Source organism: Necator americanus, chromosome II (genome assembly GCF_031761385.1).
Source record: "Necator americanus strain Aroian chromosome II, whole genome shotgun sequence".
NCBI lineage: Eukaryota > Metazoa > Nematoda > Chromadorea > Rhabditida > Ancylostomatidae > Necator > Necator americanus.
Window position 1 is genome coordinate 36,916,427 of NC_087372.1, and position 27,205 is coordinate 36,943,631.

Here is a 27,205-nt window from a genome sequence, read left to right on the forward strand (position 1 = left end):
ATGCGCTGATATGACGATGTCATGGTGGGGGTACGGTGACAGACAGACAGCCAAACCGACAAACAAACAGACAGACAGAGAGAGAGACACACACACACACGGATAGACACTATCATAAAAATATCAGGAATATCCGACGACAAAATTGAGTGCAAACGAGCACCTTGGATGCCAAGGATAATACATACATACATATACATGTATATAGAGCGCGATATTGCATCATAGCAGTAAACAACCCGAATATCCTCAAAAACCGTGACTCGAGCACACAACCATCATCAGCTGACGTTGAGTTCAGCTGGATGAAACACACTCATTTTTCTATGTAGAGACTGACTGACTGATATACATTGAATAATAATTTGACGTTTAAACATTCCTAGCCCAATAATTCGGTTGAGATCGACCCAAATCCATACGCAACACAGTAGCACCGGATGGGGTGACCTCAGTGGTAAGCACTGATGACGATCCGCCATCCGAATAGGCCGAGTCGTCGCTCATTTTCGACGACGGTGGTCGTGCCGGCGCAAACTGTTGCGCTTTGGCCAGCTGTGCCTGAGACGGTGGCGGCGGCGGTGGTGAGAAGTCAGGCGGTGGTCTATGATGAAACATTTGTGGTTGATAGACTGCGTCCAAGTCACCGGCGTATGAGTTCGGGTAGTGAACGGCGGCCGCGCCTGGATGCGGATATGCGGCCGCCAGACGAGGCGGCAGCATATGTCCAGGCACCATTTCGCCGTAAGCGATTGTCGCATAGTCGTAAGTGCCTTAAAAAGGAATTTTTAGGGAAAAAAATGAAATTAATGGTCCTCTAGGGCTAAACTAAAATTACAAACCATTTGCCGGCGGATTGTGATGATAATGATGAATAAGTGGATGCTGAGGATAGTTAGAATGCAAGGATGAATCTAGACCTCTCGAAGAATGCAGTTTTTCTGACGTGGGGTACTGAAATCGACCATTGTTTACATGTCGTTGGAATAAATAAATAACAATGCATTGATGATACTACAAAAGGCCAAAAACACTCAAACTTTCTCAAATTTATTGATCTCTGAAATCGATCGAAGTGAAATTCATGATCTGCCACTTTGAGAGGACTTTGACAGTTGAATTTTTCAACCGTGATTCTTTCATTCACTCAAAAACTACAACAGTTTTTTAATCCAATCCTAATCACTGCAAACTCAACACTGTGGTAAGAGGGCGGAGTTTACGCGGATTCTAATTGGCTAAATTCTGAACAGATCTGTACTGTATTAATTACACACAGAAATCGATTAGCACTCAAATCGATCATAAAACTGTAGACTGCACTAAAAGTTCTCAGTTTTTTTTTTAACTTAGAAAGTCAAAAACAAGCGCTAAAGCTAGCTTATCCAAAGAACTCGGCAGAAATTAGAATTTTATTTACTTATTTTCTACTGGGATTTTTTTCCATTCTCCAACCCTATCCTATAATTTCTAGAATTTCATTGTAGGTTTTTTTGTATTTTAGTTAAAGAATTTTATTTTATTCGAGAATTTTATTTTATTCTAGAATTTTCCTCCTCAAATCGTGAGTACTTCACAAGAAGAAAAATCAAGCAATTAAACACACTCGAGGCCGAATTAGTGGGAATGCGAATATTTTCATGTAATTGGATGCTTTAAAAAATTTATGCTGGGAAAATAAAAACGTTAGTGAAAAGTTAAGCATCAATAAAGAGGAAGGGAGGGGAGATAGCTTCTGGGATTTGTAGAGCGTCAGCGCAAAAAGGTGAAGCTCGAACCTGAGTTTCGGTCGAAAATTGAAGGTCCTCTCATTAGGGTCGGTCGAGCAAAAAAAAAGGATGAAGATGGGGCGGATGTCTCCAGTGATTTCACCTACTCCACCTACGAAACACACCCCGAATGGAGAACAACAACATCTAAAGGTGAAGCCACGTTCGCTTCTGAGTTCTCCTTTTGAGTTAACGGCCAGATATTATTGACTCACAATAAATTCACTGCCGGTTCCACTTCGATCAGATGGCGACATCGTGCCACGTTTATGATTTTCCTTGGTGATATCGTGGGATCCAGAAGCGTTCCAGGGCAGGTGACGTCGATTGCACCAACGTGACATGTCGTGTCGCATCTAAAAATACAAAAATTCTTACGAGCCTAAGGAATACGAACTTCCAACAAACCAATGGAGAGCAATTTAGGCTATCTTGGGGGCGGAGCATACACACCCTCTTATTGGAAGGTTCAGATTATTTTAGGGGCGGGGCTTAAGCACATCCCTATTGGTCTATTCTCCTTATTCCGTAATAAAACACAAAAACTGTCAGAAACTTGTCAGAAACAAGAAAAATAATTGAAACCCTAAAATAAAAAGGAAAAATAAATAAAAGAACACACCTTATCCGAGAAAACCACATGGAATAAGAAGATGAACAATCCCTGTAGCGAATTAGTGATCGTAAAAGCGTAAGCCATCACTATCGAATGTCCATCATCGATCCACAATAATCCACATGTCCATGTGACACCAAGAAGACATACCAAACCCATCGCTCCTTTCACCCATGTCCTAGAAAACCACAGAGAAAATCCAGAGAATTCCCGTGAATATTTCACCTTTTTTTTTTCATTGCTCCCCAAAAAAAAATTTACCTGATATCTCCTCCATTATCCGTAGTATGCCTACACGGTATATACTTGGAATGCCTGTATACTATACACATAGTCATAAACAAAAACATCGTATTTGTCAGCAATATAAGAGCAGCTGGAGCGACAAAGAATAAGATAAACATGTTGTCAGTTCGTAGCCTAAAAAAATCGTAAATTACCTCCTTTTTTCCTCGAAAAAAGAACACAAATAAACGTGAATCACAAACAAACCAGCAATGATGACGAGTTCCGAACCCTGATGGATCGTAATATGCAGCCGCTCCGGTTATAATTGCAGGAACTCCATAACCGATGAGGAAAAACGTTAAACGGCGTCTAGCAGCCGGGAATACCTGGAACCAGGGAAAAAGATATTATTTATAGCATCATTTGAACCTCTGAGCAACTAAAGGGCATATTAAATTCATCCCTAGATGAAACCATGGAAAAATGCAAACATCCCCCGTCCAGTCGAAAAAAAAAGAACGGCTTCAGAATAAAACGGGTTAAAAAAGTTTCTCTAATCGAAATTCCGTCACGAATTACATCGGAATGCTAAAATTTCGTCAACAAATTTCCTATGAAAACAATTCGAAAAATTTTCAAGTCTTAGTCTTAGAATTCTCCTAATAATTACATGGGAATACTGAAATCTTGTCAACAAAATTCCTAAATTGAAAACAATTAGGAAATTTTTCAGGTCCTAGCCTCCTACAAAGGGGCTGCCCTTCGAATTTTTACACCGGAGAAAAGAATATCAGTAAAAATATACCTCGACGAGCATTTGATACAATTGATATCCTTCCAGTAGCATCCATGTTAAAGCCGATAGGAAGAAATATAGAAGACAACCGGCAATGACGCTACATTCAAACTAAAAAAGATTACATTTCAAATAAGAAGATTCGAGAAAAAACGCGAAAACGCTCAAAAATGGAAGGTAATTGGAAAAAAAAACTACATTCAAAGTGTTAAATATCAAGTATGGGGATTCCAAAAAAACACAAAAACATCTAAAAATATAAGTCAGTGAGAGAAAAAATGGCAGATCATAAAAAATATTCTGGAATGAAAGAAACATGATTCGAGAAGAAATTCCCTAACCTTTTCCTCGGTCCTCCATATTCCAGCGAGAAACACTATTTCTGCGATACCAAGTGATGCACATAGATTTTTATGAATGAACACCCTAAAAAAACTGGATTTTTTTACGTGAGACGATTCCGAAAACACCGTAAAAAATAAGAAGAAGGAAAGAAAAACATAAAATGAAATAAGTTTAGAAAAACATGCCTATCGCCTCCTCCTTTAACGAAAATAACAAAGCAGAGAAATGTGACAATGAGGCAAATGATCGATAATGTACAGCCAACATATGTGATCACCGTGAGAAGATGACTGTCCATGGTAGGAACCTGAAGATAGGGACTATTGATTTGTAAAAAAGGAAGAAACCACACGACAAACCCATGACCAAAACAAAAAAAAACCAAATAAAATCAACCCATAAAAATAAATAAGCCATGTGATTTGAAACTGAAGAAGCCGAAAAAAAAAGAGAAATATTCAAAAGAGCTCACTGGCTCTACGTCCACATAATGGAAAGCATAATTTACCTGTAAGTTTGTTTGTGAAAAAAAAATCCAATGAAAAAAATAAATTTTTATCAGGATTTTGAAGTGTGGGAATATGCTGTGGACCTAACATAACTACTCATCCTATTAATCAATTATGCTTTTATTTATTTGTTTACTTATTTACTTACTAGAAACATTGAGATACTCCAAAATTCTACGCGCATAGAAAAGATGAGAGTTTTTATTCAGTTTGCAGGGAACACCGTAAACAAAAAGAAATATGGATATAAAAATAATTTTAAAAAAATACGTAAAAATAATAGTAATAATTTCCATTTCCTTCGCTTAGTATTGCAGATAAAATAAAAAAGGATGGGTATAGGAAAGTATGTGAAACTAAATTTATAAACAAATAGCCGGAAAACAACAAAAACTTAGGGTTTCTCCGGAAAATTCCGGAAAAATAATTCCTATGTGACTATTACTTGAGGAGTACTGCCCACTTTCGAACCGAGAGTATAAATAGTTGAAAATATGAGAAGAGTACGAAGTTGAAAAAGGAATGAAAGAAACATTTCTCACCTCATGACCTACATAATCCATGAGAACAGCAAAATGTGTCATGTGACTACAAGCGCATACGGTATGAGTAGAATTATGCGATTGAAGTGAGCATCCAGAAGAGGACCACTAAATTGACAAAAATATACTTCAAATTTATCCTTATTTCTATTAGAACTTATTTTCAGCAGATGAAAAAAAAAAACTTTAAAATATCGATGAAAATTGCTGGTACCCACTTGTAGATCCTCCATATCCCACCAGGAGCATTGCGGTGAAGACATTCGTCGTAATGTCTCGGGATTATGGTGGAAGGTGACAATGATCTAAAATAGCACTTTTGTAGGGATTGATTAGAGGGATTTGTATTTTATTTTCCAGGGATCCCTCTCGTATTGCCAAATGTCCAGAATTTTCCAGAAGAAAAAAAAAACGAAGAAGATCGAACGAACCGGTCGTGGTAGCGCTGGCAATCTCACTGATCGTCCATCCAAAACTACAGAAGCGGCCACAACACGAGAAACAACACGTCGACGTCGTTCGGCACCTTGTGGATGTTGCTCCGACGGGGAGATCAACTCGACCGGTGGCTCCATTTCGTCACCAATATTCGCATACGATGCATAGTAGACACGGGAACGGTCTGGAAACGTATCCAGAATTCATCAGTATCACATAGTACTTTCATTTTACATTTCTTATTTATTTTTTAATTTTTTTTTTTTGAAAGTTAAACAGTACAAAAAATTACAGAGATCTAGACTACAAGTTACAAAATAATAAATAATAATACAATATAATATATAATTAGTATACAACAAAGTTTTCTGCGAAAATTCTCTGTACTCACTTACTTTACTACTTCAATTTGAAAGGGAAAATTTTCATAGATTGATATTTATTTCATTTTTTTTCATAATTATTCAGTTGGAACTAGCTTCTTTGAGAAATAATTCTCTGAAAATTGCATCTAAAAATCAGCGAGAACTGGTCCCAATCGCTAGCGTGATCTAAACTGGACTGCGTCTGCGGCTCTAATCGACCTACTGTTGCAAAATCGACGTACTGTTGCAAAACAGCGTTAATTCTAGCTAGAAAATATTGTGAATTCACCGCGTAACGACTTCAACCTTAAAGTCTCAGTCTTCCACAATTTCCCCGGGAAATTTACTTCAATCCACAACAGTACATACCTAATCCAGCCAATTCCAACGCCTCTTTCGGTATATCCACACTATCCACGTTATTTTCACCAGCCCAAAGCGCCATCGATGGGAACAAAAAGTAGTTCGATTGTTGTGCGGATGTCTGAAAATTCCACTAAAATGGCTTTTTATCCCGAGAGAAGGCGGAAATTTGTAACAATTCCCCGCACCTTAATACTTTCGCTCATTTCTGTCATCACCAGCGGTTGTACATAGTTTTCGGATGAATGTACAGTTAGTGATCCGGATGTCATCGCTCGTTCCACACACGACAATAGTCTTGTCGCAAATGTTTGTCGCTTCTTTAGCGGCCAGTTACGCCACATTTCCTTCGCACGAAGGGCATTGTGAACAACGTTGACAATTAGCTGGAAAAGTAACGAAATGACCACCAGTCAAGGATATCCTTGAAAAATCGAGGTTACACTAACTAGTCACTAACCTGGTTCACCAATTTCTGACTACTTTTAGCCCATGGTTCACGGCTAACCAAATCTTGGACCACATCTAAAACGTTGAGCAGTTTCGGCAGATCACCGGCCACCATCGGACGACGGGTGTCGGATGTCATCGCGCGGAGTAACTATAAATGTCGGAAATTCTCACTCACAGTTGAAAAAAAGAACAATTTTTCTTCTCAAACAAGTTTGAATTTTTACCTTAAACTAGTGGAAAAATTGCCTACCTCTGGGATTCCACTCGCATCCTGATCTTTGATCGTTTCCTCTAACGCATCTTGTCGCTGTATCGTCCAATCACTCTGGCATTCCATCGTGTTCGGTCCATCTTCCGACCACAAACCGTCCACTGTGCATCGCCACGACGAAGTACCTAAAAGAATAAATTATTTGTAACGTTATAAGCAAGAAAAAATTCCATCAAATATTTAAGATAGTGGTAGCTTTGGAAATTGATAGATTTGAATTTCTAGCCGATTTCTTGGCAAAATTTCACTAGGAAATAAAAATGTCTCTGGAATTTCCCATTACAGTCGCAATTCTACTCTAACCGAATGGAAACCCTAGGTAGTACCAGTGCTAATTTCGTTCGAAGATTTTTTTCTCATAAATTGGGGAATTGAATGATGTTATGATATTCTTTTTAGAAAAAAATCTAACTTTTCTCACTCGAACTCTTTTTTTGAGAAATATTAGTGACCAGATGGAAATTGAAGTTAAGAGATGATGGGCGGGCCTATTGCTCTCCGACCAATCACATCCACTCACCGGATACTGACTTGATACTTTGAAATCATTTATCCGCAAAAAAAAAACGAATATATTTTCGCTTACCCCTCGTTCCTTCCGGACACGGTCGCGTCGCTGTCGTTCCAGAAACGGTTGCAGGCCATTCGATTCCTCTTCTGGACGTCTTAGCACATGTTTGTGGTGTTAATTGAGCGCCCATACTGGAGAAATACACATTCGCTTCAATTTAGAATTAAATTCAGAGTATCCTTTAAGAAACGCACTCTTTCTTAACGTCATCCTCAATTTCAGTGGTTGTTGACGTTGTAGTAGTTGTAGTGGTGGTAGTGGTAGTGGTCGTGGTTGTTGTTACTGTAAAGTACCGTACATGGTTGGGAGAACTGGTGAAACAAATCTCAGCTGCATGCCAGAGCGTCACCACAACAATGAAAGCATCTTACCCTCTACAACACAAACATAAGTGACATCCAGGTACTTCTTCGTTCCAGGACATGGATCATGGACGAAAAAATCGTTATCCACGATAAAATGACATTCACGACGACCATCACAACTGTAAACACAACACAACAATTCGAAGCTACGATCCTGCGATGGGTTTCCTTGAACTCTGTGGATTTTTGCGTATAGCGCAAGCACATCACCGCCACTACACGACCAGCACATAAATCACAACGCAACGCAAGCCACGCACGCCAATAGATACGCTGTTAGGCTGTTTTATGCACCTTGTGTACAGTAAAAAGTCGCTTCGAGATATTTGCTCGTTTCTGGGCATGGATCATCGAACATGAACGCGTCAACCATGAACTCACAGCGACGCAGACCTTCACATCTGAATTCGTTCGTCTCATTAATTAGAGTTTTTCGGGAATCTTTCTGATCCAGGCCCTTTGAAGTGCAAACCTTTTTCAAATACTTGGCTGTGAATGAAAATTTTCTATTAAGACAACTTCACAGCCTTCCTAGGAAACCTCCTGTCAGGCAAAATTGCTGTTCCATGGCTTCCATGAATTGTTTGGATAATTGTTCTCTTGCTACGTTTTTCCTTGCAGGTGTCCTTCTGTTTGCTGATCAGATCAACCCTTAGCTAACCTCTGATGGTAGGAACCTACCAGAGGTTAGCTAATGGTTTCGTTCTTCCCTTATTGTTCTCATCTCCCTCTATATACCCAAAGAAAAAACACCTCATGCATATCCATGCGCGATACCTCCGGATGATTAATAGCTCAGTGTGCGCTCTTGAGCGTTCCGTATTAAAAGGTCGCGAGACTCCAAACGCCACCGGCAGAGTATTGAGTGATGGGGTCAGCGGGCAGACTCTGGCCAGTAGCGCGTAAATCCTTCGCGTCCGTCTTTCAAGCGTACCGCCCTACCATCCAAGGAATCAGTGAAAGTGGCACACGCCTCACTAAGCACGTCGGTCGGCAGCAGCAGCAGACAGCTTCGGCTCCTCTCTCTCTAAATCCCTTGTGCTGAGCCAGAAGAAGTGGAAAAAAAAGACGTAGAAAACTAGAATTAAGGATGGGGTAAGCGGGCAGCTGCTTACCCATCCACGCATGCTTGTCCAGTTAGTCCACCTGGTTGCTAATTTCGGGAATGTTTGTTCAGTCAACCGTCATGGTAAACATTAGTGCTAATGACATCAGTTGCACAGCTCCCCTAGGCGCGACTCACAAAACTCTTGGGATAACCCTAAGCGCTAGCTAATTACTGGACGCACCAATTAGGAGCAACATCAAAGTTTGTTTACTGGTACGTACACATACACATATGTGCGTGTGTATGTGTGTTTGTTTCAATTACCGTATTGTTGGCAATAATTGATGGCGATTAATCTGCGTACAATAAGAAATGACCTTCAACTACAAGATCCATACGCGAAAATCGCCTCCATACACTCTGGATGTGCCCTCATCGTAGCGTAAGCAGGACGAGGATGGAGGTTATGAATGAAAAATGTACTATTGATGAGCTCTTTCATAAAGTACACATCTCCATTGGATCAAATATATATAAAAACACAAAAAAGCTATTATAAGTGTGGTAGCTGAGCACTAAAAAAAGTTTCTTTGAATCCAATTCCCCCCATTTTCCTGCAATTTTCATTTTGAATGCCCTTATCCCTAACTCCACTGTGCTCGATACTACTTCCTAGAAAAAATTCCAAAAACACTTCATTTTGAGTTTAAACCTGAGAAATAAATGGAGACATTAAAAAAAGAAGATTTTGTTCTGACTTCCAAAAAAATTTTACTTCTGACACTTCCAAGCCATTTCTCAAAATCTCTGAACATCATGTCCCTTCTTCGCTGACTCCTAACGTCCATTCCTACTACTATCCAGAAAATTCCATCAAAAGAAGCATACCGCTAATTCAAGCCATCATAAGAGCTGAATATTGTGCCCTGACGAGTATTAAGAATGATTTAAAATCATAATTAATTAGTTAATTAAGAAAAACTCTACTTCGCAGAATTTTGTCCCTTTCTTCATGCATTTGATCGCAGCACTTGTTGAAGTCGAAGAAAAACAATTATATGAGTCATAATTACTGAAAAATTTGAGTGACTGGTGCATTGAAATGCACTCATGATGACACATTACGCCAAAAATTTTGAGACATGATCAGTACGACTTAGTTTTTGCTTTTTAAAGCAAAAACTTCTGGCTTTTAGCTTGCTAAAAATATGTAAGAAAATGAGCCTTGGTATGAAAAGGCATTTTTTTTTCAAATGTCCATGGCTCCTAAAAACCTACAGCAAAATCTCAGCGCTCTGCCTTAAAATTAGAACGGAGCCGCCTATAAAAGCGTTCCGTCATCGCAGCTGAATGACTGCTACGGCTGTAAATGAAATTTGCTCACATGCACAGCTTCCCCTAACATCCATTATGATTCCGCCCGGAAGCATCTTCACTTAACCCCATTAGCCGGCGGCTGTTCGTCGTTGACGTCGAGCCGGAGGTTTGTAATTGCTGAGTTGACTGAGCTAATGCGCGAAGCAATTAACGAATAGATGGAGAGATGGTCAGTAAAAAGACAGCCTGACCATCCAGAAAACACCACATCCTCCTGCCAATGATTGTAGGTTGTGCGAGCAGTCATGTGTGTACTGAATGTGCACATGGACAGACGGTAGTGACAAATGGCCGAAACCAGGTGGTCAGCCTGTTAAGGTCAAACCACACCAATTCACACCTTTGCCGAAAAAAAAACATTAATGTGATTCTAAGAGGTTTTTTATCGAAATGAACAGAAAAATACGGGTTCTCTATGGATTTATGGATAACACACACCAGAAAGCCTTCATCGAAAGTCCCTTAGCGATTTTTTCACCCATCGCGCCTACAAAATACTGATTCCCCCTAATTGTAGGCCTTTCTCTCCCCTTTTCGAGCTTAAATCGAAATTTCTCGAAAATTCTGAAGAGCATTTTTCATCGAAACCCTATCACCATAAGATAAGATTTTAAACATAAAATTCTCGGAAAACTCCCCAAAATTCTGCAGTTTTTGTAAAGATTATAACAATTCCCTTCAAGGATGGCTACCCAGTCCCCAACCAAACCAACATTCCACCATTCCATGAGCTGTCTAAACAAAGAAATCCTATCGTTCGCGCTAAAAACTGGCACCATCTGCCTTCTCAGCTGCCTGTATACAGTAGTACAGGCAGCTAGCTAGTCCTCTGTGTGAAAAACAAGCACGTCATCGAATTTCAAGTCTTACGCCGGACTTGTACGAAAATTAAAACTAGCAAATAATTCCGTGTTTCATCTCTATTATTTATATCGACAGAGAAAACCTACCGCAACCCCTCTTACCGCTTTCCACCGATGTGACATCAGAAGTCCCCACTGGTGATGCTACATCGATGGAAATCAATTTTTCAGCCCTTTTTGCATGAGATGGCGTCATCGGTTCCCAGAAACCAGGATTATAGTACTACTGCATGTTTTTCTACAACTACTTTACTACAATTCCATGTCATCAATACTTAACTGCGCTTTTATTCGGTCCCCTTTCAATTCCCACACCCATCGTAATCTCAGAGCGACACAATCATTCAGGAAGACCTCCACCCGATTCACAACACCCTAATCCTAACAAGAAAAAGTTCACCAAGAAGATTGGTTGTCCTCCAATTACATATCCGACAATTCACTAACAAAGACAATTCCATGGACAAACTATTGGTTGGCTTTCGCGTAATTGTACGGTCGGTCGAATAAGGTAAAGAAAACACGGACGCGCGCGCGCAAAGCAATGACAACAGCCGAATGAAATTGGCACCCATGTGTGGCGCCGAACATCTCAGATGTCACAACCAAAAAGAGGATGACTTCCCCCTGTTGAGCGCGACACGAAAGAAAGACGCGCCGACGAACAAAGTGTGGCCGAACCGAACTTCTGCGCATTGTCTACAATGAATAGACTCATAATCAGGTCATTGCACAGGGTAACTCATATAACAATAGAAGAAGAGGTGGAAGAAGTTTCTTTTTTGATTTTCCTCAGAACACACCATATACATGTCCAACTAAGCGCTTCAAAGACTAAGGAAACTGCGACTTTCTCGAAACCAAAGGGATTTTTATCAAACTACTTATTCTACGGACTAAATTCAAAGTTTTGCTGTCCCTAGGAATTTGCTCAGTGTGAATAAATGTTCCAACTTTGTATATGTACGTAAAACATCCTCTTTTTCGATTTTTAATGCGAAACTGGACTTGGTGTTGTACTCACTCTCAGCAGAAAAAAAAACATCCGTAAAGAGGTCAATGAGCTCTAGTGCCCAAGTGAAAATCGAAGAAACTAGGAGTTTGTTGGGAAATAGGACAGATTCCCTTTCTACGTGAAAAATGCATTTACACGCATTTAGAGCTGTAATACCACTTTTTCTATAGCAGAATCATTTTTGCAAAATTTGTAGCCCTGGAAATTCCTGCAGAATTTCTCCTTACTCATTCTTCTGAGCGAATTTTCCATTTCCAAGCACTTCCACAAAAGAAAAATAAAGCAAATATTGGGGGAAATGCTTGGATGAATTATGAAATAAAGACATAAGTCAAGCCAACGACCAATTCTTGTGGATTTAGCGTCAATGTCAATATATACAGATCGATCGCTGAATCAAGGATAAGTGCTGAATTGAGTTCTTTTTTTTTGCCATAGAATCTAAACCACTCCTTAGCTTGTCGTCAAACAATGCCTTTAGATGCAGGCAGCATCACTGTATAAATATTTTCAGAAGAAAAAAAAGCGAGAAAGAATCCATGCAACGATTCATTGCTTTCTTTTCAATATTTCATTTCCTACAGCGCTTCTTCCAGCAACGAAAGAAGAATTGCCTACAACAAATTTCCTTGCCGATACATACCAATAAATTCTTGCGCATCGCGTATTGCACATATTGTGACCTTCGAATCAACCCTGGAATTAGAATTGCAATTGCACACACACACATACATACATACGACAGCCGACATTTTTGTTCTCCCGCACCGTCTACCGTATTCTCACAATTTGAGGCTCCTAGACAGAAAAAACGTGGACGAAAAAACGACTTGTCCTTGATGAATAGTTTGCATGTGTACAGCAAAGAAAAAAAAAGCGTGCAAACTCCGTTAGATTCTCTCCCTCGAAAAAAAAGAAAAGTTTCACAAATTATTCCTACTCCTTTATTAACATGTACCTAAAAATTCCAGAAAAATACCTAGAAAATGGGGAAAACTCCAAAATAACGTTGAAAAAGGAAAGTAGGAGTTCCGCCACCTCTGGTCTACGGAAAAAAATCAAGATATTCTCTCAGAAACTATGCAAATCGACCTTGTTCTTCTATCCACTTTGAGTTATCCATCAAATCTTCATCAAACGACTAAATAGCTTAGTAGGTGATGAATTATCTGCTGTGGTAGTTCCGAAGAATGCTTCTGGAGGCAAAAATCCTCCAGGATCTATCATACAAACGAGAATTCGAAACGATGAGCAACAAACTAGACTAAACCTTATCGTAGAAGATACGGTTTCAACAAAAATTTTCAACAAAACATGAATTTCGAAAAAAAATAAAAATTAAAAAAAACCGCAAATTTTAGTGGAGTTCTGAAAAATCGCCTCATGAAAATTTTCAATTTTCATTTCCACATCCATAAAATAAACAACAGTAAACATTTCTGTGAACCTCAGCATAATAAGATGTTGCATGAATTTCTGATGAGCTGTACTTCAATCTTGACTTCTTACCTTTTTTGCAGCGGAAATTTATATTTTGTTGAAACCGTTTCTTATACGATAAGGTTAGTCTACTTTGTTGTTTATCGTTTCAAATTCTCATTTTTATGATAGGTTCTGGAAAATTTTTGGAAACATTTTTTCAGAACTACCGCAACGGATAACTGCCCAGTTCGAGAATCTCCAGAACTCCGGATTTCCTCGCTAAGGATTCCATATGCCTTCTCCTTTTCCAATGACATCTCAAAAAATCAGTCCGAACTCAAGAGCCGCCTCCACCATCTGTCATCCATGAGCACCTTTTGATGTGGTTGGGTTGCCTTTGCATATAGGGAAAAGATGCGCGAAAAGTCGCCCCTCGACGGATTAGACGATACCAAAACGCGGGCACATCACGCATCGGGCGGCATCATTTACATACGAGACGTACGAGGGCGTTCATTCATTTTTCTTGAGCGGATCTTCGGAACCCGAATCTCAACGCCAAAGCTGACAACATCAACCACTACATTAATCCAGTCGCGCGCAACTAGTTGACCATATACATTGTAAAAAAAACTTCCTAGGATTTCTTCTTATAGATAGATTTTCCACACGACCGACATTAACGATGATTTTGTAAAGTCTGTTCCTTCTTGCAGAAAGAATAACATAATGTCATATCGGTCGGTCGTTTGGCGAAAAATCCATGTGGTAAGGGAGAAATCGCGGAAAAATTCCCCGAAGAAGCAACCAAAGAGCTATATATCATAAGTTCCACCAAGAAAAAAAAAAGCCGCAAGCAATCAGAGCACTGAAGAACGCTTTGAACAAAATAGACAAGGAAAATCCAGAGAAAACCCAAAATTTATACGTTAGTCACTCAAAACTGACAGAGAATTTACCAAAAAACGTTATTTGCTTTCCGTTACTGGGACATCGCTCCTGATACGCGTATGTACATATGTAAAAATTAGCATAATCCTCATTAATAACGTAAATGACGAGGGTTTTCACGTCTTTTTTCCCCAAAAAATAGACTATTGTTCAGTATTGATTATTTAGTTTACATGTATGTATACATACACAGTTCACAGTTTTATACTAAAGGTAATCTTATTTTATCTTTATTTTACTACTATTTTATCACCATATTTTATTTTACATTATTTTATCAGCTGATCCTATTTAGCGAGTCAAAAGATTTCCAGGAAAGGTGATGAAAAATGTAAGGAAAAACTATTTTCGTCAAAGTTTTTCACAGAAATTTAAGAAAAGGGGAAGAAATTGGTTTCACTTATTTATATGGGATATTCTTCGTATCCATAACGTTCTTGAGCTCAAACTCATGAGTCCAAAAGTTCTAGAAAAAATTACAAATAGACGTACTTATAGGAAATCAAAATACAGACTCCCATGATCCGCGAATCCTTCATAAATCCCAATACTGACGGGAAAAATTACTGCGAATAGGTGGTAGGAATTTTTCCCCATCACTAATTTATTTTCACGTCTCGCCTCCAACAACACCCTTCATCCAATCCAATAATTAACTTCACCTTATTACTACTACGTGTTGGGAATCTCTTTAGTAACAAGGCCATGCCGGCGCCGACCGAACAAATCCCTAATCCCACACAGACGATCTCAAGGCCTTCAGTGTTGTTGGCGGTTTTGCACCACCAGCAGCAGCAGCTCACAAAAACCTCCACCTGCTCCTGTTGTCCGGTCTCATGATGAGCTCGGATGTGAAATGACAGCTACAGGAGAGGAAGCAGAGAAAATTTACTTTCTTTAATTAAGCTGATAGCAAAACAGCAACCAGTTTTTTCTCCACATAATCAATCGAATCTGCAAAAATTCAATGCATGCATCCGCCCTGAAAATCAAGCAGAACAACAAACGAGTGTGTATCAGGTTCTCACGCGCTGATAATAGCGATAAGAAGAGTGGAAGTTAAACATTACAGCCGGATGTACTTTTCCGACGACTCATCATTGCTCCGCTTGCTATACGGTCGTAAAACGACCGCTCAAAGCTTAAACGTCTCAACGTCCACGCATGAGCCATTCGACGTCATAAAAGGATTGTTTCAATGGCGGCGGTACACCGTGGCTCTTAGCTCTTACAACATAAAAGTTCCCCATCAATGAGGCGCTTCGCAAGCACCTCATCCAGCTTCATTATGCACAATCGTCGAACCCGGATAGGCCCGGATGCGGCCCACCTAAGCGTACATACATAACTGTCGTGTGTGCGGTTGAAATATTTATCGCGTCTGACGCGTAGCACTAGCAATTCACGCCTAAAGGTAATTTACCTTTAGGCGTGAATTGCTGGCCTCTCTAAGGCCGATTCCGGCTGTATTGGCGGGTCATTAGGTCAAAGGAAAAAAAAGAAGAAAACGTAAACTAACCTCTTTCTCAATGTCGGCATCGTTCGTGGATTATGACATTGTGCCATCGGGACCACATCGTCCAAATCTTCGTTTTCGTAGCAGACTCGAGCTGAATAACGGCCGTAGTTCGCTAACGCTATGGAGATCACGGTGCCTCGAGGGCAGGCAAGTTCGGCGACACCTCCTTCGCATACTACGATTGAACCTGGAAAGAACGAAGTTTTTACGAATAAAATTATCCAGAATCATGTCAGGAATTTAGAAATTAAAATATTAGCTGAAAATCAAATTTTTTCCTGTCAACAACTGCTCTGCACCTGCTCCGAAAAAAGTCAAATAGCGATCTGATCGGAACGTCCTTAACATCCCTAACCCTCATCCTAAGTACATCATAAAAACAAGCATAGAGGCTAAAGAGAGCTGAAGAGAGGTGGATTCTCGTTCCTCCTCTACCTAGACGACAATATATTTATTTCCAGTTTTTTAAATATATTTATTATATATTATTATATACATTATCTTATTTTATATGTTTTTCTATATTTATTGTAAGGATATATTTATCCGTGGCCTCAGCGACCCTATTCGAAACGCATTTCACCCTGGTCGTTCCCCCGCTACTCTCTATGTGTGCTTTCTGGCCTCATTTCATATAGGCGGCAGCCGTACCAGCTTGTTGACCAAGTGTGTTTCTATTTGCACAAACGGAGCAAACGTTCATCCTCTGTCGTATCTTCTTCCGCTCCGTCCGTCTGTGTGTGTGCGTGTGTCGTTCGCAACGCAACGCAATATAGCATAACATTTTACGGATGAATAGGCTCACTTTCACCTTCACAATGGACAATACTGACGATCTGACTACGTTCAGGAATCACGAAAAGTTTAACGAATAAGGAAAAGATTTCCCTATCCATATGTCCGAATTCTCAATTTCCGACCTATGCTAAAACACAGGGGAAACAGAAAATTCCAGAAAAAAAACAACATCTTATTTTTTCAAATGTGTATTTTTTTCCATTGGCACTGTGCCCTTAGCTTACCAAAATCAATCAGAAAACGAACTACCGCACGCGCAAGAATCACAAACCCGGGAAGCAATCCTTGATGTAAATAGAGAAACAGGAAATAATGATTGCTGTAGTCTTTAACGAAAAAAAGAACGATATCTGGACTTTTTCCTTTGAAATCCTACTTAGATAGCCCATTACTCAATACAATACTAACTAATCATTATTATTGCTAAGTTTTTATTATTAAATGGGTTTTCAAGGTGTGCTTTCTGGAAATTTCATGAAAATCAGAAGTGCCGAATGTTTTTCGAACCACTATGTTTACCAAAGAGTTCTGCTTCGTACCAGTTCCAGGAATCTGCCCTTTATTTGCTCTCAACTTCCGGAAAGTTTACTAAAGTAGTCTTCCTTTCATTTATGATTACAGATAATTGAAGCGATTCATAATTTCCGGGATTTTTTTTTTCGATTATTCCATTGATTTTCAAAAAAAGGTCCCCACGTGGATGAACATCCTGCAGTTGGACTTATTTGGAAACTAACTATTAACGCCGTGATTTATGGAGTCACAGATCTTTCCGGAAAGGGTCTTCATAAAACAGAAAAGAAAGCAGCCAGGGTGCTTTTCAAATAAAGGACTGGATTCGATAGCCTTGAAAGTAAAGCACGCAAGAAGTCTCATAGCTATCGACTCATTTCTATCCTATTTTTTAAAAACAAATTTCCCATTTCCTCCACATCAACCTCATTTCCTCAATACGTTTCATCCATATCGAAAAGGAGCGTTCAAACCAGAACTGCTCTCCTGATAGGCCTTAAACCATCTCCTCACTCATAAAACTGCGCCCAACTACACTTGCGACACCTGAAATTTCCATAACAAAGCCAGGTTGACATTAGAGCGGCAGCACACACTGGCCGTCCGTCGGTCGTGTGCTTGGTATTAGTTGCGGATGCGTTGACGCTACGTTTAAGAAACAAACAAACGTGCAGGTCCCGGGATTCCAGTCAGAAAACGACACCCGGTAGCAGTGTCTAGGTCGTATCCAGCCTGATCGTGTAAACACACACCTATATTTCAAGCTACGAACGAAATAACACCGACCGATATACAGTTCTTACGGCAACGCGGCACAAGTGCACTTAGGGATCTGATTACTGGATAAAAACTCGTGCTCGTCAGGATCAGATTTCAGCAGCACCGGTTGAAGAACTTCGTGCATCTTGCTCTGTCCACTTTTCGAAAAAGCAGCACTTCAGTGTATCATAGTTCTATTTTTCGATTACATGGCTTCCAGCTTGGCGCCGCTGACTCGCTCGAGTTTCAGTGGCAGATGGCTGAGACCCGCTGCTAAACCTCTTCGAGAGGGGTCTTCTCGAGAGGGTTATGTTCCGGCTGTTTACCAGCCGATTACCTGTGTCGGCACGGGTTTTTTTTCCGGATAGCATATGCTCGTATATGGCACCGTCAAGTGAGCTTGAGTAGCCCGAACCCAGATAATCCCACAACCAAACACGACGTTTGATGCTGCCGACAGCGCGCACCACCAGCAAACTTACGGCCTCTTCAGGTGACTAATTGCTGCAATGAGGTAATAGGCCGAGTTTCTGCTGTGTTGCTAGACACGGGCCTCATATATCATTCCAGAACTTCTTTCTAACCTCTGCAGCTCAACTCCCGTCGTCCTCCGGATGACCGTAGACTTTTAGAGTAGAAAGTCAGGGAAAAACTGCAAATTTTAGTGGTTTCCAATCTGCGATGACATGCACAAGGATTCGAAGAGCGATCAAAATGAAGCGATAGAAAGCGTGGCCGTATGATCCATCAATTATTAATCATGACACTTGTGAAACTTCGTGTCATGATGTAGCTTCTCAACACGCTGCAAATTCATCAACGCCTGACTGCCCCCCACGAATGAATTCGGCACAAACGCTCTTCAAATCTCTTCAAACATCATAAGGACCTCTCCTTCGAATCGTTGAGACTCTGACGCAGAGAGCTGTTCAATTAAAAATTTATACACTACACATTGGACCTGAGAGCAGAAAAGACAGATAACTCGTCCGTCCTCCCCCCACCTCACAGCACCTAGTCCTTCCTCAATGTAACCTTTAGTGGAAATTTTTTTGAAATTAAAGATAAACGAGCTGCTAGGAAGGATAAATTCTAAATCCTCCATGTTTTAGGTGGATTCGTTTTTGTAATAACGCCATAAATAATAAAAAAAAACAATATGAAACAAAAAATCAATAGTTCCTTATTTTCTGAACCATCATCCAAAGGGGTTAATTAAACTGTTAAGGAACCCATAACATAAACAAACAACCACCACCGCGATCCGTTTTTGAAGATGTTTCCAAACAACACGAAACAGATCTGTCTTCGCGCTGCCAATATCAGAAAAAAAAATTGACATAGAACCGGAATTTTATGGGTACATTCGGCAAGTTTCCAATCAGAACAAACCATGACAAGCTTCTAGTTTTCGAATTTTTTCTTCGCCGGGATCCCCTTAGGATTCTGCTACTATTTCTATCTAGTGGAATTGATGCTAAACATACATACATACTCTTCCAACTCATTCACTGTTTCCCCACTCTCATAATAAAACCAGTTTCATCACTACCATACCTCATGTTTTAATGTTTTCTTCAAATACTCTTCGAAAACTGGTTTTCTAACGGTTTACTGTTACAAATTACTGATGCAGAGGATAATTTGAAATTTCACTCAGGGAAAACTCAAAATATATCGAATTATTTTACGCATGAGAAGGCACGAAAAAGGACAAAAGACTCATTTCAGGAAGGAAAAGTATTTCTGTGAATTGCATCATATTCGAGTGTTCCGAGTAACGAGAAAATTATGCGATCGCTATTAAAAATTTCCCCCTTGAAGTACGAGTTAGTCGAAGAGTACGAATATGACCTTTTCCGCGGATGGATTGAGTCATAAATTGATCACATAACTCATTTTAAAGACGTTCGGACGTTAACAGAACTACTTTCTCGGGGAATTATGTACAGCACAAAGCTGAGGGGAATAATTTATGATTAAAAAAAAATGCTTAGAGTCTGTGCACATTAGGTCTGGGAGATGGTGAATAACTTCGTGACAAGAGGACCAAAGAAATATTTTTGGTAGCTTTTTATGAGAAGGCTTTTCCTACAAAACAGTCATACCGCTTTTTCACCTCCTAATCTTTTTGGAATTAAAATGGGACAAAGATGGGAAAAATTGGGATTTTTCTTTCTTATTTTCATCAAAAATTTGGAAGAAAGGCGAGGCTCGGGTGGTTCGTTTGATTTTTTCCCGGGTACGGTGATCAAGATCGATGATGAGATGTGCTATGTATGTGGGCTCATCAGTTAGTGGTGCTCATCAAGTAACCATCCTGCGGATCCTAATTATCCTAGGCGGGTTCTTAGTCACAAACGTATGCGCATAAACCATCACAATCACCGTCTAATTGCTTGACTTTCAGCTTTTCCGACACCGACAACACGATTAAATGGTTTTACTCATGTCCTCTTACGGATAGTGAATGTGCTAATTGCACACAATCATTCCCTGCTTCAGGCACAGCGCGTGTGGAGTCGATTCACAGCCGGGAATCACTTTCGCACACACACACACACACACACAATCAGCAACAACTAATCTCTACCGCCGCCTCCGTTGCTCAAGCTGTTACCACGAGAACAAATCATCATCATCATCATCATCATGGCAGGAGAAAAAAGCGCAAATACTGCTTGAGACATGTCGTCGAAGCGTCCGTCCAGGATTTGCATAATCGATACGGTGGATTGCACTTGCTCGAGGGTGTTGTTGAGGACTTTTGCACTTCTTATAGTTCAAGTTTTTTTTTTATCGCATTGCTGAGTATATAAGGTCAAAAGATAAGATGAATTGTAGGGCGAAGTAGTGGAGCGAAAGAGGACTCTGCTCTGTTTTTTTTTTTTCTTTCGTTCCAGGAGAAGCTGCTCTCCATCATTACATTCTTCAGGGAAACTAGGGACTGCATTGTCCAGGGAATCAGGGAATACATTGTTTTTACAGATAGAACCATCACAATCTGCTCTCATTTTCCGCATTTCCAGAAGAAATCGATCGGAAAGCTAGAAGGGAATCCAGAAGGGGAAAAAAGAAAATGTAGGAAAAAAGGGTCCCACTTATTATTTTAAAAACTAAGGCCAATAAGGGAAGTGCCGTTAGCCTAAGGAGTTACAAATCTCTACCAGATCTCATCCGGGATTTATTTTCCCCTCTCTTTCGAAGAACTTCTACAAGAATAAATACGTCAATCCATACTCCTGTAATTGAATGAGGGCTTAGGATTAACATCCAGCTAAAGCTAGAGTTCGAATTTCAAAAACTCCTAGAAAAAAAAAACAGAATTAAAATCAAAAGATTATTTCAGAGTGTGTTAGGATAATTATGAAAGGATAGGCCTTCAAAAAAAGACAGAAATTTTCAACTCTATTACATCTAATTGAAACACAAAGTTTTTATTTTTCGAATTTTGATGGACACAAAGAGCGAACTGCTACTGCTGCTTCGAATAATTTTGCTCATTTCCCGTTGAACCAGTGTCGAAGAGGGCGTGACCTCGGAAAACTCATAAAATTCGAGTCCAAACTAGAACAGGTTGCGATGAAACCATAGGGGAAAAAAAAGAATTTTAGAGCTTTGGCGAGACAATTACCTGCGGACAACTCAATTTCCAACCTCATTTTCCCCTCCGTGACGTGACGAATGAATCTAACTTTAGCTGCACTTTACACTACCGACTTCTACTGCTGTTATGCTAGCCATCGAAAGGCGTAACACTAACATATGACAGTTATCGTGTGGTCAAGGCGACATTATCTGACGTATCGCAGGCGGTAATCCTGTGCCTTCGTCAGCGGACGAACGGGCGGACGGACGGCATCGCCAGATCATAATCTCACAGACCTCGCGTATACGTAACCGAATGCACACACACTGACTCTCTCAGCTCCGGCACCATTTGACACTTCTCGATCGTAAATCCATCGTGTCCGTCAAATAGCTCACTATTGGATAACATAGAAGAAAGATGCCGCTCATAACCTTGACAATTCCGTGATTATTGGACGATTGAAGAAGCACGGGTTGACATCACGCTGATCTTTGTGGATTTTACGACGCAATAAAGTATGGAGATAGATTAGATCAGTGTTGTTCTTATAAAAAACAACCTGATCGAGAAATTATCTCATCAAGAGAAAGCTAATAGAAAGATTTTCCTCTGCTGCTTGACGTTTTTCTAAGAACTCCACGAGTACAAATCGAAATCGAGGAAAAAATGGAACATAAACTAGGGGTTCCACAAAGAATTTCGCATAAATTAACAAAAAAAAATACCCACAATACCGTAAGACAAAAGAAAAGATTCCGAAAACAAAGTGAAAAAGACAGGACAGACCTTCACATAAATTCTAAACCTCGTAGAAAAATTTCAAAAAAAGTAATATTAGGACCCAGCAGAGCCTATTTGGGAAATCCTCAAAGAAACAAAGTAAACTAATCTGAAGCGAATTTCAATATGAGTTTGCAATTGATAGAAAATCCGAAGAATTTCAATTCCAAGAGAATTTCAGCGCTAAATTGAAAGCTAAATCAAATTTCACTAAGAAAGAATCACTGGAAAATCTTGTTCCCGACTTTTTTCTTCTCAATTTCCCCCATTTACTGTTCTTATTTCCTATCAATACATCGCTACATTGTAATAGAGCCCAATCCGTGACAGGTGATCCTGTTTTATGGGTCATCTGGGTATGAGTTGATCAATTTAGAGGTGTTGTTCTACAGTAGATTTTGTCTTGTTTTTTTTTCTAAAATCTATCTATTCTTGGCAAGGGGACATAGGAGCTCAGTAGCAAATTAGCAGAAACTTGTTTACTTATTTACTTGTTGCTGTTACTTGTTTACATTGTATTGTCTTAATACTTACTTGTTTAGATTTAGACTATATAATTTCGTGGTTATGCAACCCACTCAGCACGTTTCCCCTCACACCTCCTCGGAAATCCAGCAGCAGGTCCTCAGCCGGAAGTGCATTTCGTGCCATATGCGAGCAATTGGCACTTGACAACGTCAGAAAGTAAGTAATAAGTAGGAGTTAGTACGACCTATGACCGAATGCGGACTCTCGCAGACCCCGATCCCATAGAATAACATTTGGATGACCCTCTCGATTGCGCAACGCAACAGTATTTCGTCTTCTTAGCCGGTAATCCTCTGCCCTAATCAGTAGAGATTAGGCCAAACGTCACACGGCAACCGAGCCAAATTCCCCGGTCATTCCGCCGATAAATAGAGCTGGGAAGAAAAATGACCGCTGCTCGACGATGGCTATACGTTAGCGTTCAAAATTCAGGGCACACGATAAGGGATAGGGGTTCAAAGGGCACACGATAAACACACATCCACTTGTAATCGTCAGGCGTAACAATAAACTGCTATCATTCTCATCATTCTCATTCTGCTATCATTTTTTTTTCTCTTACGTTCTTGATACTTATACATACAACTAACGTAACGGACTAACGATACCCAAAACAGAACCGAAAGAAGTATCGACACACAAAGAAAAAAAGAACAATTGCGGTCATATATCGCCCTCCGGTGGCTGAATGTGCAGAAAAACCGGGCACACCAATTTATCTATGAAATAAAGCACTTCACTCGAAAAAAAAAACCCCACATAATTTGTATCTTTTTGCAAAAATTTGGTGCTTTTTTCAAAGACTATTGCTTTGACACGGTGACGAATAGACATCCGCTGCAGTGCTGCGACGTTCTCCTTTGCAAAGTCAACGAGAAAAATTTCACATTTTTCCTTAATTGCGAACACATACGGAAGCTATTTAGTGCGCCGAAAGAAAATAATTACAGCCTACGGGGGGAATGAACTACGAAAACTCATGCATGTACTTCGAAGAACTACAAATTTTTAGGAATAAAATCAAAATTTTCAGCACAAAAGTCCCGAAGACGGGCAGGTCATGAGATTTCGATTACAAATCCATGGCCGGGAAAGAGATGGCTGGCAATGCAAACATAAATAATTCGGATTTATGATGTGGTCCGAAAATGCACATTAATGGAGTGCGATAATGATTTTGGGCTGTTGTTGGATCATCGCAAAAATCCCGATGAACAGGTGAAAGAATCATTTCTCCCCGAAACAAACTAATAGCCGAAGATTGAAGGAATTTCGAAAGAAGTGACATCATTCTCAAGTAATATTTACTCAGTTTGACTAATTTCAAAATGGAAATCAATAGAATCTCGATCAATCCCATGCAAAAAAAAAATAATGTGAAAATCCGAAGAAAAAACTCGATAAAAACTGTGGAAATCGATGTGAATTCGGTTTTACCTGTCCTACTTTCTCTTTCGAAACACAACCGCAAATAATCGATAATCAATCCTTGTTAGGCACGTAACCGTGTTGGTTTTTTTTTTCTGCACATTTCAGCGTGGAAGAAGAAGAAGAATTACACTAGTGGACTGTAAAAGACGTTTTCTATCGAAATAATACGACTAGGACGACTATAAATCCATATAAATCGCCATCGTAGAACAATGAGACACGATGCGGTTGAGGACAAATCACGCATAATGAGCATAGCGAAGATCGATGAACGAGGATCAGATCAGCAGATCCGAAAATTACTACGATAGCAACACAAATTATCGACGATCGGTGTCAAATCATCAAGATCTGTCATCGTTAAGTTCGGATAGGGATAAGGTCTACCTCGTTAGGTTCGGCTTAAGCACATCATCATCATCATCATCATCATGAAAATCATGCAACAGGTGCATCGTGGTAAGACCACCAAGCTCTTCGTTGGAACATAAAAATTCTAATAAAATGCACCTGTCCCCGCCGAATGATTCGATGTTTAAAACAGTCATTGAAGGTGTGTGTGTATGTATGAGAGAAAGGAAGAGAGGAAAAAAACACGCGAAAGACTTCCTCCATGATTTCTTCCTCTATCCATCGGCGATTTCTCAAACGGACACACTAATACTGGGTTCTTGGAGCCAGTGGGGGGATGGATGACCCATGGCGAATTCCAAGAAAGCCTTTGCTCTTCCTTTGCTCATCGTATATTTACATAATCGAATTTGTAGACGAGGGGACTTGGAATGCACGGGGCACACACCACCACCTCGAAAAACTACTCAACAACAGAAGCCGAGAATGAGGTGCATGGTTATTTAGGAATCAAAGCGAAAACGATTGAGGGAGAGGGAAAAAATAACAGGAAACGTAGCCACGGCACAATTGACAGCGACTTTAAACGTAAAAACTTCAATAAGTCGTCAACGCAACCTTTTTTAGTAGCCGAATTACAGAATAACGGAATGTTGCATCGAGTAAAAAAATGAATAAGGTGGGAAATTTCATGAAAAAATCGCGAAAATCTCAAGCAACGCGTTCTTATCATGCTGTCACCTGAAATACACACTTAACTTTTTCTGTTTGGATTTTCTCATCGAAAAACTTCCAGCGATTATTCAGCGATGTTAAGCACAATGTAACTTGAAAACTCTCTTTAAAAAAAGTATTAAAATTGCAAAATATTGAGCGGAAACGGAAAAAAAACAAAATGTCCCTGAATAGGTGGGTATTTAGGTTGAAAAAATGAGCAAAATCATCAAAATCGTCAAGCAACTCGACCTCTTCCAGCGTAAAATTTTCAACGAGAAATAAAACTACACGTCTGATTGACGGGTACATATTAAAGCAATTAATTCAACTGAAAAGATGTGCAAACGATGAATTTCCAACCACGTGACGCTTCCACGAATTAGTAGCTTCTCATAAAAAAGAACGTCGTTTCTGTGTCACAAACACCAATTCAATTAGGGAAATTAACAACACATACACACTTTAGCACCAGCCAGTAAACAACAAACAAACGTGGATTTACAGCCCAGCGCTCTAGTTATCTCGGTCACCGTTTAATTCGATGGGAAAAATGAAATCAACGGAGAAAAGCGGAGAAATTCCCTTTGGAATCATGCAACATATCACACTCAATCAACATTTTCTTTGAAGATTTCAAATCTCTTCGAGAAAAAAAGAAAGATTTTGAGGGGAAAAAGTTCAGAGTTTGTCTTTGCGAATACGCGTAGCGAATCAAAACGATCTTGTTTTACAAGGTCACGGGTTTTATTGAGAAAATCGTTTCAAACCCCGAATATTACGGGTATCGAGCAATTAATCATTAATTTATATGCGATGCACTGCACTCACTTCACGTCATCATCAAGTGTTTAGCGTGGTTCCGGGGGGCCACTAGAGTATTTAACTACGTTAAATCCGCTAGGGATTGTAACATCTGGATCTCAGATCACAAATGAACGCCACTTTAACGTTGTCCGCGCACGCTCAGCGATCATCGTTAGCGAAATATTCATCTAATAATAATCTTATACGAATTATTCCAGCTTACATGGTAGCATCGCTAATTTCTGCACCCTTAGAATAAGATCTGCGATCTGCGCGCTCGACACCGTAATCAAGCAGAGCAGAAGCAGAACGGCGCTCAAAGCGTTCTGGTAAATTGACACCCGTCTTTGTATACAAACAACACTGCTTGGAGCATATGGTAAGCAGAGCAGACAGAACGTATTCAAAATAAGGAAGAATTCACACATATATAACTTGATTAGAAAGAATAGTTAGGAAAAAATAGTTAGGAAAAATAAATATGGAACTCACTATTTGATTGTGTAATTACGTCCTCGGCACCAGCAACGACGACGACGTCGACGATCGTAGCGGCAACGATCAACGCTACCAGCATGGAATTCCTCATCGTATCGTTTTGGTATTAAACCGAACGAATCATTCACGTGGTGAATCTACAGTAACTAGTAGGTTATGTGGACGACGAATCAGTGAAGATGTTCTGAAAACGACAGCATCAACCAGCGTAGTCGAGAAGCGCCACGGAACGGCGACGACGGCGGCGGCAGCAGCAGCGGTGGGTGGCGGTGGTGACCGGTGGGCGGTGCCCTGTGAGAAGAGGCGGAGCGACGGCGGCGGGGGCATCGTACGGGGCGACGGGGTCGCCCGCCACCGACCACCTTTTCTCATCAGGACCACACCGTAATGAGGTGTTAAGTACTTTGAAGAGATTCAATAACAAACGAAGCAAAAGAGAACCTTTGAGCAGGTAAGAGCGACGGAGAGTAAAACTGTTTCAACGAAAACAAAATTCCCAAAGCGAGAGTCCTGAACGGAAATCCCTGATAATGGGGGAAATCAACGGAGCACGTCGAAAGGAATAGAGTGAAAGAAAATGACAATAAAACAAATTGATTACCATGACG

At 40.1% G+C, this 27,205-nt stretch overlaps 1 protein-coding gene across 2 annotated transcripts; it reads right to left on the reverse strand.

Annotated features, from left to right (window-relative positions):
- Positions 1-372: 372 nt before the first annotated feature.
- Positions 373-26,688, reverse strand: RB195_020628 (uncharacterized protein; the record flags this gene model as incomplete). 2 transcript variants are annotated; one of them, XM_064189002.1, is made up of 22 exons in its annotated part: positions 373-773; positions 843-954; positions 1,985-2,125; positions 2,392-2,563; positions 2,647-2,805; positions 2,878-2,999; positions 3,419-3,520; positions 3,751-3,835; positions 3,940-4,061; positions 4,227-4,262; positions 4,806-4,913; positions 5,024-5,110; positions 5,237-5,427; positions 5,978-6,104; positions 6,160-6,357; positions 6,432-6,572; positions 6,675-6,820; positions 7,282-7,397; positions 7,461-7,548; positions 7,638-7,750; positions 15,827-16,013; positions 26,592-26,688. In XM_064189002.1, the coding sequence occupies 22 exons, from the start codon at positions 26,686-26,688 to the stop codon at positions 373-375; spliced, it is 3,051 nt and encodes a 1,016-aa protein (XP_064044883.1). The 2 variants fall into 2 exon arrangements, with proteins under 2 accessions (XP_064044883.1, XP_064044884.1); XM_064189003.1 differs by lacking the exon at positions 4,227-4,262 and having other exon boundaries at positions 5,978-6,092; positions 26,592-26,676.
- Positions 26,689-27,205: the final 517 nt, after the last annotated feature.